The 20,096-nt window shown below is 37.9% G+C and overlaps 1 protein-coding gene across 2 annotated transcripts in view; it reads right to left on the bottom strand.

Moving 5' to 3' along the window:
* The window catches only part of hbs1l (HBS1-like translational GTPase), a 41,459-nt gene that overhangs the window by 8,274 nt on the left and 13,089 nt on the right, over positions 1-20,096 (bottom strand). For both annotated transcript variants that reach the window (XM_067370393.1, XM_067370394.1), the window contains 6 exons: positions 15,530-15,638; positions 13,822-14,045; positions 13,444-13,609; positions 13,242-13,359; positions 2,867-3,013; positions 2,635-2,709 (listed from right to left, as the gene is read on the bottom strand). In XM_067370393.1, the coding sequence (XP_067226494.1) occupies positions 2,635-2,709; positions 2,867-3,013; positions 13,242-13,359; positions 13,444-13,609; positions 13,822-14,045; positions 15,530-15,638 (839 nt within the window). The remainder of the gene's footprint in view (positions 1-2,634; positions 2,710-2,866; positions 3,014-13,241; positions 13,360-13,443; positions 13,610-13,821; positions 14,046-15,529; positions 15,639-20,096) is intronic.

The raw sequence follows: 20,096 nt of genomic DNA, 5'->3' as shown, positions 1-20,096 counted from the left end.
TATATATATAGTTCTACAATAAAAGTATCAGTGTTGGGGAAAGTTACTTTTAAAAGTAATGCATTACAATATTGCTTGATTATTTGTTTTTTAATAACAAAAAGAGTTATATTTTTGGCAAATGTTAAAGGGTTAGTTCACCCAAAAATGAAAATTCTGTCATAAATTACTCACCCTCATGTCGTTCCACACCGCTTCATGAAGCTTCGAAGCTTTACGAATGTTTTGTTTCAAATCAGTGGGTCGGAGCATGTATCAAACTGCCAAAGTCACACCCCCCAGTGGTGAACCATTGAAATTTTGAAACACTTATGACGTAACGAAGCCTCGTTTACTGAAATCACATGACTTTGGCAGTTTGATATACGCTCTGAACCACTGATTCAAAACAAAATATTCGTAAAGCTTTGAAGCTTCATGAAGCAGCGTTTTGAAATAGCCCATCACTAGATATTGTTTAGTCATCATTTAGTTTTTTTGGCGCACAAAAAATATTCTTGTCGCTTCATAACATTAAGGTTGAGCCACTGTAGTCACATGAACTGTTTTAAATACGTCTTCAGTAGCTTTCTGGGCATCTGAAAGTATTAATTATCTAGCTGGCTATGCAGGCCCCACCGAGACATCGGATTTTATCAAAAATATCTTAATGTGTGTTCCGAAGATGAACGAAGTTTTGATTGATTGAGGTAAAATGACATGAGGGTGAGTAATGACAGAATTTCCATTTTTGGTGAACTAATCCTTTAAAGCCTTTTTACACCAAAAGTGAAATGAATAAGCCTCAGTCTGAAGGTAATGCCTATTTACACCTGTACAGTAGAGGGCGCAGCTCAAACAAACCTTTAAGATGTGCTGCCATTCTGGATTAAAGAAGAATATGACACAGGAGAAGGAAGTCTCTTATTTCTAAATCTAATATAAAGTAATATTTGCTTAGTATAGTTGAACTGGATCATTGAAGGTCAGCAGCAAAAACGTGATAATAAAGTGAGATTAAATACAAAGTGTATTTGTGTAATTTAATATACTATATTGCCAAAAGTATTGGGACACCCCTCCAAATCATTGAGTTCAGGTGTTCCAATCACTTCCAAGTTAATCCCTACGGATTAAGAATGGGATGTCATTAAAGTTCATGTGCACGTAAAGGCAGGCGTCCCATAACCTTTGGCAATATGGTGTATATAATGGTTACAGATTTTTCATAAAATTCTAAGATTGCATTTCACCGTTTTTATTAATTTTGTGGAATACTGAATTTTTTCGTGCAAGTGAGATGAGTAAATGCATGTCCACATTTAGTCTAGAACTACAATAACCATCATGTTCACACAGTGCACACAACAACTCTAAACTTACCCTATTTCTCTCAACATGAGGACAGGAGAGCTGTCAGTCAATAGGCTAAATGTGAAAAAGTAACATGCGTTACTTATTTGAAAATGTAAATTAGATATTTTGTTACTTTACTAGATACTTGAAAAAAGTAATCTGATTACTTAACTCAAGTTACTTGTAATGCGTTATCCCAACGGGGGTGTTGGGGGGGCGACGTGTCATATTTCGCCAAGTGCACCTAGCCAGAACCGCCACTGAAAGCTGTATTTACATTTAAAAGTTCTTTTAAGAAACACGTCTGCAAAAAATAGCACATTGCACTCATAATATTTTTGAAACTAGACATTCTAGAAATAAGTTGAGCAAATCTGAAACTAGTAAAAAGTTGAGGCCTGCAGTTAGTTTCTCTTCCGTAGCCCATATTTCATTATTACAATGATAGAATCTTTTCTAATAAACATATAAAATGAAATGTGTGTGGCTTTGGAATGTCATAAGGATAAGTACATAAAATGACAAATCTCAATTTTATATACATCAGCTCCATCCAAGCTGAGATATTTTGTATTTTGCAACATATTCATACTGAATTTTTTTACTAAAACTTTCAGGAAATATGACACAAGCACTTCAACATAAAAGTAACTCATCATTTATATGACTTGCGTAAAAGTTTTTCAATAGTGTTGTGTGAGGAACAAACCAAAATGAAAATCATAATTTGCTGAAAATGTTCCCACACACCTTAGTGCTCAGTTATATGTTATTATTGATTATAAATATTATTAAATATTTGTGCTTGATATGGCATATCAATATATACTGCAAACAGGTTAGATGTCAAATGTCATTGGTTCTGACATTTTTTATAATATTTGATCATATCACAAACTCATAAAAACAGCAAAATTGACATTTTACAAAATATATTCATTCCAAAAAAAAGCAAATAAGTCATATGGGTTCATCAAAGACTGCTTTTTTCTTTCATATGCATTTGTAGCACACAAATATGGAAAATCGGGCAGAAAAGACTGTCAAGTATCAGCATGTAAGATGAAATTTTGCCAGATTCAATAAGAACATGAAAGACATATTTTTTTAGGTTTGAATTGCAGTTTCTGGATATGTGTCATTGATCAGATAAACATTTACTTTATCCTGAAGCACCAACAGAAAACTCGTGCACTTAAATGAAAGTAACACAAAACAATGGGGGGGAAAATTTCCAAAGTACAAATGGCACAAGGGAAAAAACATATAAACATCCTCCATGTGCAGAGACTGCATTACCTTAAAACCAGCCTGCTTCAGAAAGTGACCGAGCTTAGAGACGATTTCCTGGAACCTCTCCTGCTGCCAGTTAACCTGGAAACACAAACACACACGCACACACATATACACCATGATGTGATGAGCATAAGTGGTGGGAGAGGGATTGAAGAAGAGTTCTCAGACATAAATAATATCATGATTGACATTGCCGTGGTTACTGTATGCTGTTGTGGTCCCCATGGTTACCCACCTGATCCATCTTGTTGACAGCAACAGCAAGCTGCGTGACTCCGAGGGATCGAACTAGCAGGCCATGCTCACGGGTCTGCCCCCCTGCCTCGAACCCGGCCTCAAACTCCCCGCGGCTGGCATCTACAACTAACACAGCCACATCTGCCTGCAAAACACACACACATATACAACACCTCAAACACTCTGTGCCCAGCATCCACCACTAATAACACCTGCTAAGATACCCAAACATTACAGAAACACAACAAACACCTATTAAAAATGAAATTTTAATAAAATTTTAATTTTAATTTTTTAAATTAAAAATGAAATGCCATATTTTATATATATATATACATATACATATACATACACACACACAGTGGTGGTCAGAATTATTGGCACCCATGGTAAATATGATCAAAGATGACTGTAAATGAGTAAAACCAAAGAATATAGTTCTGATGTGCAGTAAAAGATTGCTGAGCTTCACAATATAGAAAGTAGCTGTAAGAAAATAGATAAAGCATTGAAAATCCCCATTTCCACTATCAGGGCAATAATTAAGAAGTTCCAATCAACTAAAGATGTTACAAATCTGCCTGAAAGAGGACGTGTGTCTAAATCGTCCTAATGTGCGGTGAGGAGGAGAGTTTGAGTGGCCAAAGACTCTCCAAGGATCACAGCTGAAGAATTGCAGAGATTAGTTGAGTCTTTAGTCTCAGAAAGCGTAAAAAAAAAATCAAACAGCACCTACATGCACCTCCGAAAGTTGTTCGGGAGGTTTTCAAGAAAAATCTGCTCTCATCCAGAAACAATCTCCAGTATAATAAGTTGTCAGACATGATTGGAACTTCAAATGGGTCCGGCTTCTATGGTCTGATGAAACTAAAAAAAAAAAAAAAATAAAAAAAAAAAGAGCTTTTTGGCTGCAAACCCACCAGATGGGTTTGGTGCACACAGGGATAAAAAGTACCCCATGCCCATGGTTAAATATACTGCTGGATCCTTAATGTTATGGGCCTATTTTTCTGCTGAAAGTCCTGGACATCTTGTTCAGATATATGGTATCATGGATTCTACCAAATATCAACATAAAAAATCAAAACCTGACCGCTTCTGCTAGAAATCCAATAGTGGGTCTTGGTTGGATCTTCCATCAGGACAATGATCCAAAACAAACATCAAAACCAACACAAAAATTGTCACTGAGCACAAAATGAAGCTTCTGCCATGGCCATCTCAGTCCCCTGACCTGAACCCTAAAGAAAATGAGTGGAGTGAACTGAAGAGAAGAAGCACCAACATGGAGCTGGAATCTGAAGGATCTGGAGAGATTCTGTATGAAGGAAATGAGTGGAGTGAACTGAAGAGAAGAAGCACCAACATGGAGCTGGAATCTGAAGGATCTTGAGAGATTCTGTATGAAGGAATGGTCTCTGATCTCTTGTCAGGTGCTCTCCAAACTCATCAGGCATTATAGAAGACGAATCAGAACTGTTATCTTGGCAAAAGGAGGTTGCAAAAACTATTGAATAAAAAGGTGCCAATAATTGTGGCCAACGTGTTTTGGATATAAACATTTATTTCTTTATTTATTCCCCCCACTTTCAATTCTTTTTCTTCAATGAAAGGTTTGATTTTTGCTAAGTTTATGAATTAAAGATCAAAAGGATAAACAATGCAGATTTATTTTTAGTCAACTTTGATTATATTTACTAAGGGTGCCAATAATTTTGACCACCACTGTATATATACATATACACATAAAACACAGCTGCTGCCATCTTGCGTCTTTTACATTTATCGATTGCATTGAAAATGAATGGGAGGACTTCAGTATTAATATTAAGTACTATAATATTGTTGCTGTTCATCTTCTTGCCAGGACGATTGTTTTGTACACTGTAATGGATTATAAGATAATAAATAGGTAAGATTTCAAAACAGTTGTCCCCATAATTATTTCTGGTGAAAAGCTGTGTATTAAGTGGTATGACTGTACCTTATCCCTTAAAGGTGGTAAAGAGGATGTTTTGTTTTATACATTTTTGCAATATTACTTGAAACTGTCTTTACTAACTGATAAAAGACTATTTATTAGGTGCACTGAAAGGAATATTATTAATATACATAATATACATCCTCTGTGCATGAGGTAGGGCCTTAAAAACATCAGCCAATTGTTTACGCGATCATCGCGTGAACGACTGGCCCTCTGGCTTGTCAATCACTGCCATTGTGAGAGACGTACGCGGATTGGACCTCTGGCTTGTCAATCACTGCCGTGAAGTTCCTTGTGAGAGACGCACAGCTGCGTGCTCTAGTAACTTTCCACACTCTACATGCGCCGCATGCAATGTTTTTGTCAGGAGACAGGAGTAACAACTGCAGATTATGAGTTACCTGCGGTGAGTCCGACATAATGAATCCACTAAGTGTGTGCGCGGCTTAACGATTGTAAGGCCGATTATGAATATAAATTGATACTTATGACTGATCGTGCTCAAACCCGTCCAGTCAGAACCAGTTGCGTTCAGCCTGCGATTACAGTCAGTGTTCAAATTCCATGTGAAAGTATAGAAATCTGCTTCAGGAGCAGGAAACTATCGCTGTGTGTTGAGCACAGTCAGAATGTTTTAGCTAGTCGTAAAATGTGTGCCCGGCTTAATAACACAGCGAATGCCGGTGGTAAACAAACACTCGTGCACGAGTTTTGGGAGGCGTTCACTTGAAAACTCAGTCGACGAAAACATCCTCTGTACCACCTTTAAATGATCATCTAGTTTGAACTTGTTCAGTCATCATGGCTAAAAGCCACTTGCTAGCAGTTTTCTTCACGAAAGCATTGCATTAATGAGCTATTTATATGTCCAATTATGTACTTATGTGGGAAGTTGCCGTGTAACAAGCAGGTTAATGTACATCCAGCCCATTGTTATGGCAAAATAAACCCCTTTAGGGTGATACAAGACCTGTCAGGGTTTATTCTGTAATAAAAACCTACTATCCTACACAAACACACACACACACACACACACACACACACACATATACACAGTGGGTATGGAAAGTATTCAGACCCCCTTAAATTTTTCACTCTTTGTTATACTGCAGCCATTTGCTAAAATCATTTAATTTTTTTCTTCATAAATGTACACACAGCACCCCATATTGACAGAAAAACAGAATTGTTGACATTTTTGCAGATTTATTTAAAAAAGAAAAACTGAAATATCACATGGTCCTAAGTATTCAGACCCTTTGCTCAGTATTTAGTAGAAGCACCCATTTGATCTAATACAGCCATGAGTCTTTTTGGGAAAGATGCAACAAGTTTTTCACACCTGCATTTAGGGATCCTCTGCCATTCCTCCTTGCAGATCCTCTCCAGTTCTGTCAGGTTGGATGGTAAACGTTGGTGGACAGCCATTTTTAGGTTTCTCCAGAGATGCTCAATTGGGTTTAAGTCAGGGCTCTGGCTGGGCCATTCAAGAACAGTCACGGAGTTGTTGTGAAGCCACTCCTTCGTTATTTTAGCTGTGTGCTTAGGGTCATTGTCTTGTTGGAAGGTAAACCTTTGGCTCAGTCTGAGGTCCTGAGCACTCTGGAGAAGGTTTTCGTACAGGATATCCCTGTACTTGGCCGCATTCATCTTTCCCTCGATTACAACCAGACGTCCTGTCCCTGCAGCTGAAAAACACCCCCAACAGCATGATGCTGCCACCACCATGCTTCACTGTTGGGACTGTATTGGACAGGTGATGAGCAGTGCCTGGTTTTCTCCACACATACTGCTTAGAATTAAGGCCAAAATTTTCTATCTTGGTCTCATCAGACCAGAGAATCTTATTTCTCACCATCTTGGCAAACTCTATGCGGGCTTTCATGTGTCTTGCACTGAGGAGAGGCTTCTGTCGGGCCACTCTGCCATAAAGCCCCGACTGGTGGAGGGCTGCAGTGATGGTTGACTTTCTACAACTTTCTCCCATCTCCCGAGTGCATCTCTGGAGCTCAGCTACAGTGATCTGGGTTCTTCTTTACTTCTCTCCAAGGCTCTTCTCCCCTAATAGCTCAGTTTGGCCGGACGGCCAGCTCTAGGAAGGGTTCTGGTCATCCCAAACGTCTTCCATTTAAGGATTATGGAGGCCACTGTGCTCTTAGGAACCTTAAGTGCAGCAGAAATTTTTTTGCAACCTTGGCCAGATCTGTGCCTTGCCACAATTCTGTCTCTGAGCTCTTCAGGCAGTTCCTTTGACCTCATGATTCTCATTTGCTCTGACATGCACTGTGAGCTGTAAGGTCTTATATAGACAGGTGTGTGGCTTTCCTAATCAAGTCCAATCAGTATAATCAAACACAGCTGGACTCAAATGAAGGTGTGATCTCAAGGATGATCAGAAGAAATGGACAGCACCTGAGTTAAATATATGAGTGTAACAGCAAAGGGTCTGAATACTTGGGACCATGTGATATTTCAGTTTTTCTTTTTTAATAAATCTGCAAAAATGTCAACAATTATGTGTTTTTATGTCAATTTGGGGTTCTGTGTGTACATTGAGGAAAAAAAATGAACAAATGATTTTAGCAAATGGCTGCAATATAACAAAGTGAAAATTTTAAGGGGATCTGAATACTTTCCGTACACACTCTGTGTGTGTGTGTGTGTGTGTGTGTGTGTGTGTGTGTGTGTGTGTGTGTGTGTGTGTGTGTGTGTGTGTGTGTGTGTGTGTGTGTGTGTGTGTGTGTGTGTGTGTGTATATTAGTGTTGGGCCATTATCGGCGTTAACGTGAGACTCTTATCGGGCGATAAAAAAAATATTGCCATTAATCTATTTGGGTTGGAAGCTGGGTCTATACTACGCAAGCAATGATGACTTTCACCTTGATATTTTAGCGCGAATGTATACCTAGCCAAATTGACCTTTGGCAAAGACCCGCCCCCCCCTTAGTTACTGCTGCTTTGTCCGACAAGCCGTGGCGCTGTCACGCCACACACAGTGATAAATGCATCACTGAGCAAAGAGGATACTGACAACATGTCGACAGACAAGACAGAGCAGGTTACTTATGATATTAAACAAAGTCCCAGCTTTCAAACTGTGTAGTTTTTTAAAGAAATTCAAACAATAAAAACCGTTTTGTTGCTCTTTAATGTGTCGTGACCAGGGCTTGACATTAACACCCACCAACCCGCCAAATGCGGGTAGATTTCAGCTGGCGAGTATACAGCCACTCCCACTAGCCACTTTGGCGGGTTGAATATAATTTCAGTTTACAGCCAAATGATCATCGAAGATCGTCGTAGCACAAAATTACAATCCAATCACACAATTCGTTATTTACGTGCAGTTAGTGAAGGAGGGATAGGCGGAATTGCGCTGAATGACACGCAACAGAAGCGCTCTCTCCTCGCGCCTGAATAGTCAAATACATGTGCACACAGATGTCTAAATGTCCATCGTGTGGAGTATCTCACGTGAATACAGTCGGTTATGGCTTAAGTGGACGTAAACTGGCGAGTAATAACTGAATATGGGTCAGTTACGTCCATGCATTCAGCTGCCCAATTAAATAGGCCTGTCCATCATTAATGTTAATCAAACAACAAAAGATGTTAAATGAATGTAAGCTATATGTTAAACCTACTGTATCTGAAAAAAGATTATTTTTAATTTACTATTATTTTTGTCATTTGCTTCTTTGTTCTTTTATATAGCCTAACACAAATAACTTATATCATATTAGCCCATGCTCATATATTGTCCACCTATTGCCCACCTGTACATACCAGCTGATATACAGTGTAGTCTTGATTTGGGTGGTCAATCTGCATTTAAAAGTTTGAAAGGGTTTTAAATCTTCTAAATCAAGTAAAATTACTCAAAATAAAGTAATTTAAGCATAAAGTCAACTTTAATCATATAAAACATAATTTACCAACATCAAATTTGTGGCCAGTGAAAATGCCGAGTGGCTAGTAACTTTGGAAAACCACTAGCCACAGTGGCTGGTGAGCAAAAAAGTTAATGTCAAACCCTGGTCGTGACAGATTGCTGTACCGATCATCTCTTACTACGAGTCCATTTATAGCATCAAATAAACATGAATGAACATGAGAATCAATGTTGTTTTAAATGCGGAAAGATATCAATATACACAATTTTTCAAGTTTAACTCCACCGAGGTTAATCTTCTAACTCCTGACTGCTTTGTCGTACAAAATAGTGGATTACTTTTAGTCATTATTTGGGTAGCACACATATTCTGAATGTTTTCGGCAGAATTCAAATGAGCCATTTTAATCTAGATTAATTCCAAGATTACAGTGAGATTAATCTAGATTAAAAAAATTGGTAACACTTTATAATAACTGCACACTATGAAGCATTAGTTAAGCATTAGTTAATAGTTATTTCATCACTTATAAAGCATTAATAGACATTAGTAAGTAGTTTATAAATACAGCTATAATTGCTTTATTCTTGATTTATAAGCATATATATAATGTGTTTAATAATTGTATTTTCATACTTTATTAATAATCAATTTATCATTTCTAAATTAAGTATTACATTATTTACAAACCAGTTATTTAGGAGTTGTCAGTAGTTCATTTAGGAAGTGTAAGTAAATGATTAATAAACTATCTAAACATTCATTTATACATATTATTTAGACACATAGTAATAGTTACTTAGTGTGCTAATAAATGTTTTATTAACACATATTCCTACTGCAATTCATGATTAATTCAGGTAATTATAAAACATTTAGAAGTGGTCAGTTAACTATTTTTGTGAGCTCATCTAAAGTGAGGACTATTTATGCTTTGTAAAGCTTTTATAAATGAGATTTAAAGGTTCAGTGATCTTCTGCACTGCTGTTCTCTAATGTTTTAAAGTTAGTATTGAGGTAGTTTTGACACTAGGAATATGTTAATAAAGCATTTATTAACACACTGAGTAACTAATACTATATGTCTAAATAATAAGATGCATAAATGTACATTTAAATATTTTATTAATCATTTACTTACACTTCCTAAATGATCTTATGAACCACTGACTAAACTCCTAAATTACTGCTTTGTGAATAATGTAATACATAATTTAGAAATGATAAATTGATCATTAATAAAGTATGAAAATACAATTATTAAACTCATTATAGATATGCTTATAAATCAAGAACAAAGCATTTATAGCTGTATTTATAAATGGCTTACTAATGTCTATTAATGTTTTATAAATGATAAATTAACTATTTACTAATGCTTAACTAATGCTTCATAGCGTGAGTTATTCTAAAGTGTTACCAAAAATTTAATCTATGCCCACAACTAATTATATATACATATACATATACATATACACATATACATATATACATATACATATATACATATACATATATACATATACATATACATATATACATATACATACATATACATATACATATACATATATATATATACATATACATATACATATATATATATATACATATACATATACATATATATATATATACATATACATATACATATACATATATATATATATACATATACATATACATATATATATATATACATATACATTATATACACACATACTTACAGTGAGGAAAATAAGTATTTGAACACCCTGCTATTTTGCAAGTTCTCCCACTTAGAAATCATGGAGGGGTCTGAAATTGTCATCGTAGGTGCATGTCCACTGTGAGAGACATAATCTAAAAAAAAAAATCCAGAAATCACAATGTATGATTTTTTTAACTATTTATTTGTATGATACAGCTGCAAATAAGTATTTGAACACCTGTCTATCAGCTAGAATTCTGACCCTCAAAGACCTGTTAGTCTGCCTTTAAAATGTCCACCTCCACTCCATTTATTATCCTAAATTAGATGCACCTGTTTGAGGTCGTTAGCTGCATAAAGACACCTGTCCATCCCATACAATCAGTAAGAATCCAACTACTAACATGGCCAAGACCAAAGAGCTGTCCAAAGACACTAGAGACAAAATTGTACACCTCCACAAGGCTGGAAAGGGCTACGAGGAAATTGCCAAGCAGCTTGGTGAAAAAAGGTCCACTGTTGGAGCAATCATTAGAAAATGGAAGAAGCTAAACATGACTGTCAATCTCCCTCGGACTGGGGCTCCATGTAAGATTTCACCTCGTGGGGTCTCAATGATCCTAAGAAAGGTGAGAAATCAGCCCAGAACTACACGGGAGGAGCTGGTCAATGACCTGAAAAGAGCTGGGACCATCGTTTCCAAGGTTACTGTTGGTAATACACTAAGACGTCATGGTTTGAAATCATGCATGGCACGGAAGGTTCCCCTGCTTAAACCAGCACATGTCCAGGCCCGTCTTAAGTTTGCCAATGACCATTTGGATGATCCAGAGGAGTCATGGGAGAAAGTCATGTGGTCAGATGAGACCAAAATAGAACTTTTTGGTCATAATTCCACTAAACGTGTTTGGAGGAAGAAGAATGATGAGTACCATCCCAAGAACACCATCCCTACTGTGAAGCATGGGGGTGGTAGCATCATGCTTTGGGGGTGTTTTTCTGCACATGGGACAGGGCGACTGCACTGTATTAAGAAGAGGATGACTGGGGCCATGTATTGCGAGATTTTGGGGAACAACCTCCTTCCCTCAGTTAGAGCATTGAAGATGGGTCGAGGCTGGGTCTTCCAACATGACAATGACCCGAAGCACACAGCCAGGATAACCAAGGAGTGGCTCTGTAAGAAGCATATCAAGGTTCTGGCATGGCCTAGCCAGTCTCCAGACCTAAACCCAATAGAGAATCTTTGGAGGGAGCTCAAACTCCGTGTTTCTCAGCGACAAGCCAGAAATCTGACTGATCTAGAAAAGATCTGTGTGGAGGAGTGGGCCAAAATCCCTCCTGCAGTGTGTGCAAACCTGGTGAAAAACTACAGGAAACGTTTGACCTCTGTAATTGCAAACAAAGGCTACTGTACCAAATATTAACATTGATTTTCTCAGGTGTTCAAATACTTATTTGCAGCTGTATCATACAAATAAATAGTTAAAAAATCATACATTGTGATTTCTGGATTTTTTTTTTTAGATTATGTCTCTCACAGTGGACATGCACCTACGATGACAATTTCAGACCCCTCCATGATTTCTAAGTGGGAGAACTTGCAAAATAGCAGGGTGTTCAAATACTTATTTTCCTCACTGTATATATATATATATATATATATACATATATATATTTATATACACGCACATATATAATTTATATATATTTTATATATATAAATTTATATATATAAAATTTATATCTTTCAGGAGTCACAAAACATTAAAAGATCCCCTAAATCGATATTGCTTTGTCATGTCAATTTCAATTTCCGACATCATACAGAAATAGTCTAAAGCCAATACACACCCACCGACAATACAAACACACCCATTTGCCCCCAAAAACCCTTTTTCAGCAGACAGGAGGAAATGAGTAAATCCGGCCTGCACAATGTGACTAATTTCATTCACTGCATTTGTAAGTATCAGCCAAATCCAAACACACACACTCATACACAGAGTACTAGTGGTGGTGGCACCCATATCCACAAACAACACGTTTCATTGAGACTTTACTGTGCAAGAAATTATGCACAGACATCGGTTGTCCTCTCGTAAACTCACGTTCATGCAAAAAACGAATAGGAAAAAGAACACCCTGAAAGTGGACTCATTTACTCACTTTCCTGTCATTCTAAACGCGTATTACTTTCTTACGTGAAGAAATTCTGAAGAAAGGCCTTGTTTTCCTGCAATTACAATGAATGGGAACAGAAGCTTTCGAAAGCATCATAAAAGTTGTCCATATGACTTGTGAATATAACTTGTCTTTTGAATTCAATAGCTTTGTGTGAGAAACAGACCAAAATTACATCATTATTCATAATACATAATGGTAATTCTCCCCTGTAGAGAGTTGTTAACCACTGTGGCCAGACCACTGAGTCAGTTAGCTGAACCTGGGAACTGAATCAGACTCATTGTGAATGATTCATTCAGACCTTTTTATCAACCGCTTCATTAAAGATCCAATTTTTCTCTCACGAACAAGATTTTCAGTGAGCCACCTTTTTAGTTTGAAATTTCTGTCTGATTCACACACAAAGCTAGCATTTGGCTTCATAAGACTTGGAATATAGTGTACAAGTTGTTGATACTTTTGGTACTTTGGTGTCCTTTTTGATGTCTGAAAGCTTTAGTTCAAATATTCAAAATTTCAAGTGTTTAGGGAAAGTTTGAGAAGACATGGTCGTCAAGGTGAGGAAATGATGACCATTTTCATTTTTGGGTGCACTACTCAATTGAGCACATGTACGTACCTGTGCCGCCCCTGTGATCATGTTCGGAATGAAGTCTTTGTGTCCTGGTGCATCCATCAGAGTAACAACCTTCGAGTCGGTCTCAAATTTTGTCATGCCCACATCCATAGTCACTCCTCTGTGAAAGAGAGCAGATGAGCTTGGTTTGGGTCACATTTTTCAAAACGGAAATGACACCTGAATGTGTTTGTTTTAAACCAACCTGTCTCTTTCCTCTCCTGTCTCATCCAGTACCCACGCATAGGCGAACGAGGCTTTGCCAGCTTTCTTGGCCTCTTGCTCATATTTATGCATGGTTCTCTTATTAACGTTCCCCAGCAGATATAACAGATGACCCATGAGAGTGCTCTTACCAGCATCTACATGACCTACACACACAAAACACAACAGTTCAAGTTCCATATTCACAACATATACAATCTAATTACGTTCATACATGTGGCTGAAGTGTTTGAAGGCCACCTCATAGAGTTTTATTCTTTTCTCACCAGGTTGAATTAATCAAAAGAATAAAACGATTTCAAAAAATGAACTGCATGATAATGTGACTGGATGGATAGTGATAGAGAGGATATCGTGCCTATGACCACCAAGTTGAGTAATGGTTTTCCTCCTTGTCTTTTCTCCAGTTCGGCACGGATGTTGAGCTGCTGTTTGCTCTTTCCAGCTGGTCGAGATGGGGTCGGGGCATTCGAGTCTTCACTCGCAGCCCCCGGTTTGGATGGGGTCTCTGTGGTTGGTGCAGCAGTGACCTCTGGACTCGGTCCTCTGCGAACCGATGGGACAACGCCATTTTCTTCCGCACTATAAATGGACACAAAAGCAATTATCACCTTTTATTGAGCATTATTCTTGATCTTAATGTCAACCTCATTATGTTTATTTAATGCAAACAAAAACAAGGCTGAGATAGACGTACAATCCATTCAGCATTTTCCACTTCGTCTAATTTTCACAACTCATGTTTTTGTATTTTGTCTATGGGAAATTTGTAGAAGAGTACAATGCTGTTGAAAAGTTTGAGTTTTTTTTTTTTTTTACATTTTAAAAAGCTTTGCTCAGAAAGGCTGCATTTATTTAACATTATGAAATATTACAATTTAAAACAACTAATTTCAAATAGAAAAAAAAAATCTGAATTTTCAGCATCATTACTCCAGTCTTCAGTGTCACATGATGCTTCAAAAGTCATTCTAATATGCTGATTTTCTGCTCAAGAAACCTTTCTTATTATCGCAGTTGAAAACGGTTGTGGTGTTTAATATTTTGTGGAATTATTTTTCAGGAATCTTTGATGAATAGAAAGTTCGAAAGAATAGCATCTATTTGAAACAGAAATCTTTCGGAACATTATACATGTCTTTACTGCATCAATGAATAAAAAGTATTAATTTCTTACAAAACAAAAAACTGTATATTGTAGTGTATATTTTTGTTTTGTGGACTGTACGATCTATAGATAACTTCATAAACTCAAAAACTTTAGCACACGTCCACTAATAGTCACTTAAAGAAACTGTTCTGAACAAACTTAACCTATTAAAGTACATTGGCTGCTCCACCTGCAGAAAACCCTACACCCTTCTTGAGCTCGACGGGTGTGGTCTGTGGCTGAAGGAGTGGGAGTGATAGGCTGTGGGTTCATGTTTGTGAGTGTGAGATTAATCTACAGGCACCAGCCATCATCTCTGTGGTTTTCTACAATCCCAGAATGCAATGCAGGTAGAGAGACTTGGCCTGGTTCGGAGAATTAATTCTGCACTACGTACTGAAGGACTGTAACTGCAAGAGCGATAAGAGAGGATAGCTCACTACAGCAGTTCAGCAATGAGTGGGCAAGAAGATGATCAAAGACGAAGGTCGATTTTTCTGTACATTTCAAAAAACATGTTAACAAAGGTATCCTATCATATTAAATGTATGTATATCCAAAGGTTCCATCGTGAAACATATGAAAATTGAGCTAAAACTACATAACATTACATATTATCCAATATCTCATGAGTGACTGTGTCACCAGCATTCAGTCTGGTCTGAAAGGAGAGAAAAAAGAAAAAAGGAAAGAAAAAGAAAAATCACTGAAAACTATAGAATCGTGTCTGATTTGGAGAGGGTGTTGCAGGGAGAGTCCCTGTTAAGCGAGCTGTGGTTAAATGCTTTGTTTAAGGGTGAAAGACAGTGAAAGATTACATAGTTCATAGAGCATCCCTTATAAGGTTTGAACCTACAATGTTTGGGTTACTGGGGGACATCTTTAAACCACTTCAACGTTACCTCGATTGGCTTACCTTCGCACATCAAAGCCCATGGTCTGCTTCTTGCCTGACACAGTCATCCGGGCAACCTTAGGGACGACCTCCGCTTCGACACGACTCTCTGGAGCGTCCCGTACTTTTGCTAGGATGTAGAAAACAACATGCATACACTAAATTTGTGATATTAAAATACTATTCATATTATATTGACATTTTTTCACTTTTATTACTGATATTTGATAACCAATTAACTTTAATATTTTTCAAAACAATTCAGATTTCTTTTAGAAACCATTTCAAAGCGAGCTTTTTTTGCACATGTCGTTACCTTCAGAAATGTATGACAGTGTACATTTTATGAAAGTCAAGTTTCCTGTTTGGTACAGTATGAAGAGTTACTCATTTTCAGATGAGCAGATGTGTGTGTCAGTGCACTCGACATGTGCTGAGCCTCATTTTCTCGCTATCTTACTGAAATTCATGAGTCAACTCCTCCGTGCTGCACCAAAACAGGCTCTCAGAGCCAGAGGGGGGGAAGGGATGAAAGAAAATGAGGATGAGAGAAAGCAGTTTTCTGTCCCTGTAAGGTAAATGGCTGCACCGTGTCTCGTCATAGCAGTAGAGCCGTTTCGGTGGCAACGGCCACAGCCAGTCATCTCGCTCTGAGCAGTGAACGCTCTGGCCAGGAAAGGGTTAACTCCGGCACGTCACTCGCACTCCCACACTGACTGTGCACTTCCAGCACACAGAGGGTTAAATGTGTAAAAATAATGCAACCTCTAACCTCCAAGAACAAAAAGGATGAGAAGACAAGTCAATAAGGGGAGATCTTATAAAAAAAAAAGTTTCAAGGGAAAAAAAAAAAAAAAAAGCACAACGGGGAAAGAACACTTTGGGAGAATTTGAGATGTCTGACTCACCTTGTGGAAAAAAAAAAAAAAAACGTTGATCTTGATTATTTTTAAAGTATCATAACACGAGAATGTTTGTGTATTTGCATTGTTATATAAGCCAACGTTAATAATTAATACAGATAAACAGTACGGGTCCCCAGATGTGTTTGAGATGGAATAGCCACACCACAAGGACCCTTTACACACACAGATCTCGAGACGACAACAAACACAGACACACACACCTGTTACAGGGACAGGAAGTGCTGGGGAATGTAGATAGCAGTTCACCTGCTCTCACACACACACACACACACACACACACACTCGGCCACACCCATAAAATATCTCCCATCTGAACACACACACACACACACATTCAGCAACACTTCACACACAAACCACACCCACACAACATATCTGTACACACACAGCCGCTGGAACATTCGGCGCTGCCAAATTCAACTCGTTTCTGACAAAGCTCCACAACTATGTATTTGCAAAGTTACAATAGCAAAAAGAAAAACTGATACAACTATAAAGTACAAAAACATTTTCCAAAAATGGTTGCCAGACACTCAAAAAATATATATGGAATATATATATAAGGAAATTTTGCATATGCCACATTTAGTAAAATTCACTCCTGTTGAATTCCATTTTATTTATATTTAAAATGTATCCATATTCGTAACTTTTACGTCACCTTACTGAGCATCTATATTGTTTATTTCAGCACTATAAATGCTTTGGCAATACTGTAAGCATTAGCTATAATGCAATAAAGCACTGTTGACTCTGTATCGGCTGTTGTTCAAAAGAGTATTACTCAACTGTGATGACAATAAAAACAGGTAAAAATATAGTCTATATGTAGCACAAAAAAGACTGAGACACACACCCTTCAGGATATGTAAATGTGCTCTTCCTAGAAAAACGGATCCAGGTCTATTCAAACACCGGTGAGACATGATCCTACCCGATTATCTTCTGCTTGCTGTCAGTGACTGTACACACCTCTCCTTCCTGCATCTTTCTAGATCTGTGTATTCCCTGCTAGCCCTTGTTCGTTATACATTATGAATAAATTTCAATAGTGCAACAGTGATAGAATCACACTAACAGAAAGCAATAAAATTCACTAAAAATAAGTTACTTCCATCTTAACACATTGTCTAACTAAACAGGTCTGGAAAGTTAAATGTGTTGGACATGTTTTTGGCTCCAGTAGGGGGCACTAGTGTAACAAGTCCTGGAAGGACAGAAAAAAAGCCTATACAAAACCCCCAAAAGGAACAGTCTTCCAAAACACTTACTTTCTACATTATCTTTTCTTCAGCTTTCATCCCCTTCTTTTCCATATCAGTTATTTTTATTGGGTTGAGGGTAGCACGGATGCCCCATAACTATGGGGAATACCAGTACACTCACTGTACCACTGCCATTGAGATATCCTAAATTCACAATGACATCTCAAGCACTATTACAAATTTTCTCACATGCGGCCTTGCCCTTACAGTACACACCTGCTGAAAACAATACATGAACATGACAGACGCACTCAGATGCATCACACACTGCACATATTTAATCTCTTTCATAAACAGGGAAGGGCAAAGGTTGGCAAAGGCCTACAAGTTTGCATGAATGGGACATTCTTCTCAACACCTCCATCTTTACAATACTAATTCAACTAGATTTCAAGAAAACCTTCACAACATCCAAGCAGAACTTTTGTAACCAACATTTAGAACACTCTTTACAACTGCATAGCAACATTTTAAATTGTTAAATCTGCATTCTATTCGGGGCAGTCGTGACCTAATGGTTGGAGAGTCAGACTTGTAACATGAAGGTTGCGGGTTCAATTCTTAATACCGGCAGGAAAATGTAGGTGGGTTCCACCCTCAATATCCACGACTTGCCCTTGAGCAAGGCTCCTGACACCCCAATCACTCCCCAGGCGCTGCAGCAAATGGCTGCTAATCCACAGCTCCAGGTGTGTGTCCATGTTTTGCAGTGTGTGTGTTTACTACTCACTGCTCCTATTGTGTGTGCACTAACTTGGATGGGTTAAATGCAGAGGACAAATTCCGTTACCATACTTGGCCTTCACACCACATTGCTTAACTTTTTAAAATCCCTGAGATTCAGAACACCTAACAATCACCTAGCAACTCCCTTGTAACCAGTCAGAACACCCAAGCGGCTACAGATCAACCAATCAGATTCAGGACAAAATTTTCAAGAAAATGTGAGTGATACTTGCCTTATACACTTTTTCTTTTTTTTTACCTGGAGATGTTACTTGGTTCTCAAACTTTGCTCTCCTCACTATCTTCTTTTCTTTCAAACATGGTAGATGATGATTTATTTGTTTTTATTAACATTAATGACACAGAAAACAGCAAGAATATTAGGCTGCTGTCACTTTAAGACAAGATGCACGCATGGACTGAATATACTGACACACATCCGGCTTCTATCGCAACTGTTCGCCAATGACATAACCGAGAGAATACTTGCTGAGAAAGGTATTTTGACAATTTTGTGTGTATATGTCTGCGAAAGTAAACATGAAAGAGGAATCAATTCGGTGTTCAAGCGCTGTCTGAAACGCGCCTCTCTCTCTCTGCTTGAGCGCGTTTCGGGTGTGGCTAGGGCTGGGTACCGAACTCGATACTTTTTAGGTACCGATCGAACTGCCTCGATACTACCGAGTATCGAAAAGTGTCTTGTCATTCGGTACCAAATTTCGGTACCTCAGAATGGAGCCGATCGAGGAGAGGCGCGGAGAAATGCTTTCGCTGTCTCGTTGAGGAGCAAGTAACGTTGCGCTACATTGTTATTTATATCTAAATGTGCGAGAGGGCGATTGAATCAACGGTTTCGTTTTCAGTTTATCTCCGAATGGACGGGTGAGAAACGGCTGTTTATGTGAGCAGCCGGTTCACTACAGATACTGTTAACAGAAAACAAAAGTGTAGCACTGCCTGCAGAAACAGCGGAACGCGCAATGTTTTTTAGACTAGTTATGGACAGGTACAACACACAGCAGCTTTACATCAGCGTTCGTCCCTCAAGTCTATGGAAACACGCGACCGGTTCGTGACAGGCTCGTTCACCTGCACGAGCACAGGCTCTGCCTCTGGCTCCAGAACGCGAACAATTCTGCTGAAAAAGAGGTATCAGCGTCCTCCTGATACTGCGGATAATTTGCGGGTCGGTCCAAGTAATAAAAAAATAACATTCAAATTAATTGCGGGTGGATGAGAGATGAATCATTAATGTGTTGATTTTAATGAAGACACAGAACTCTTATTTCACGGTAAGACGCAACGAACTTGCGTCACTCTTACTTCCGCTTTGATCTTGTTAATAATAATAAATTTTTTGAAGAACAATTGCTGAGTGATTTAAAAAGAGCCTCACATACTTAATTTTTTGCATTGAAAACTAAACTTTATTAAAACTATTTGCACTGATTTATTGTGTTGGGTAAATTTTGTTAATTTGTGCTTTTTTTGTTCCCCGCAGTGGCTCAGGACAGGAGTCTTTGAGTCTGATAAAAAGTCAACAAAGTTAAAATATAAAACCAAAGTTTTTTTGAGGTTATGTAATCTTGTTTAAACAGATTTTTTAAAACTGGTACCGAAAAAGGTATCGTTTAGGTATCGGTATCGAAGTCAAGGTATCGGTATCGTCTC

The sequence above is a fragment of the Chanodichthys erythropterus genome, chromosome 20, assembly GCF_024489055.1.
Source record: "Chanodichthys erythropterus isolate Z2021 chromosome 20, ASM2448905v1, whole genome shotgun sequence".
Classification (NCBI taxonomy): domain Eukaryota; kingdom Metazoa; phylum Chordata; class Actinopteri; order Cypriniformes; family Xenocyprididae; genus Chanodichthys; species Chanodichthys erythropterus.
This window is presented reverse-complemented; position numbering and strand designations above follow the sequence as displayed.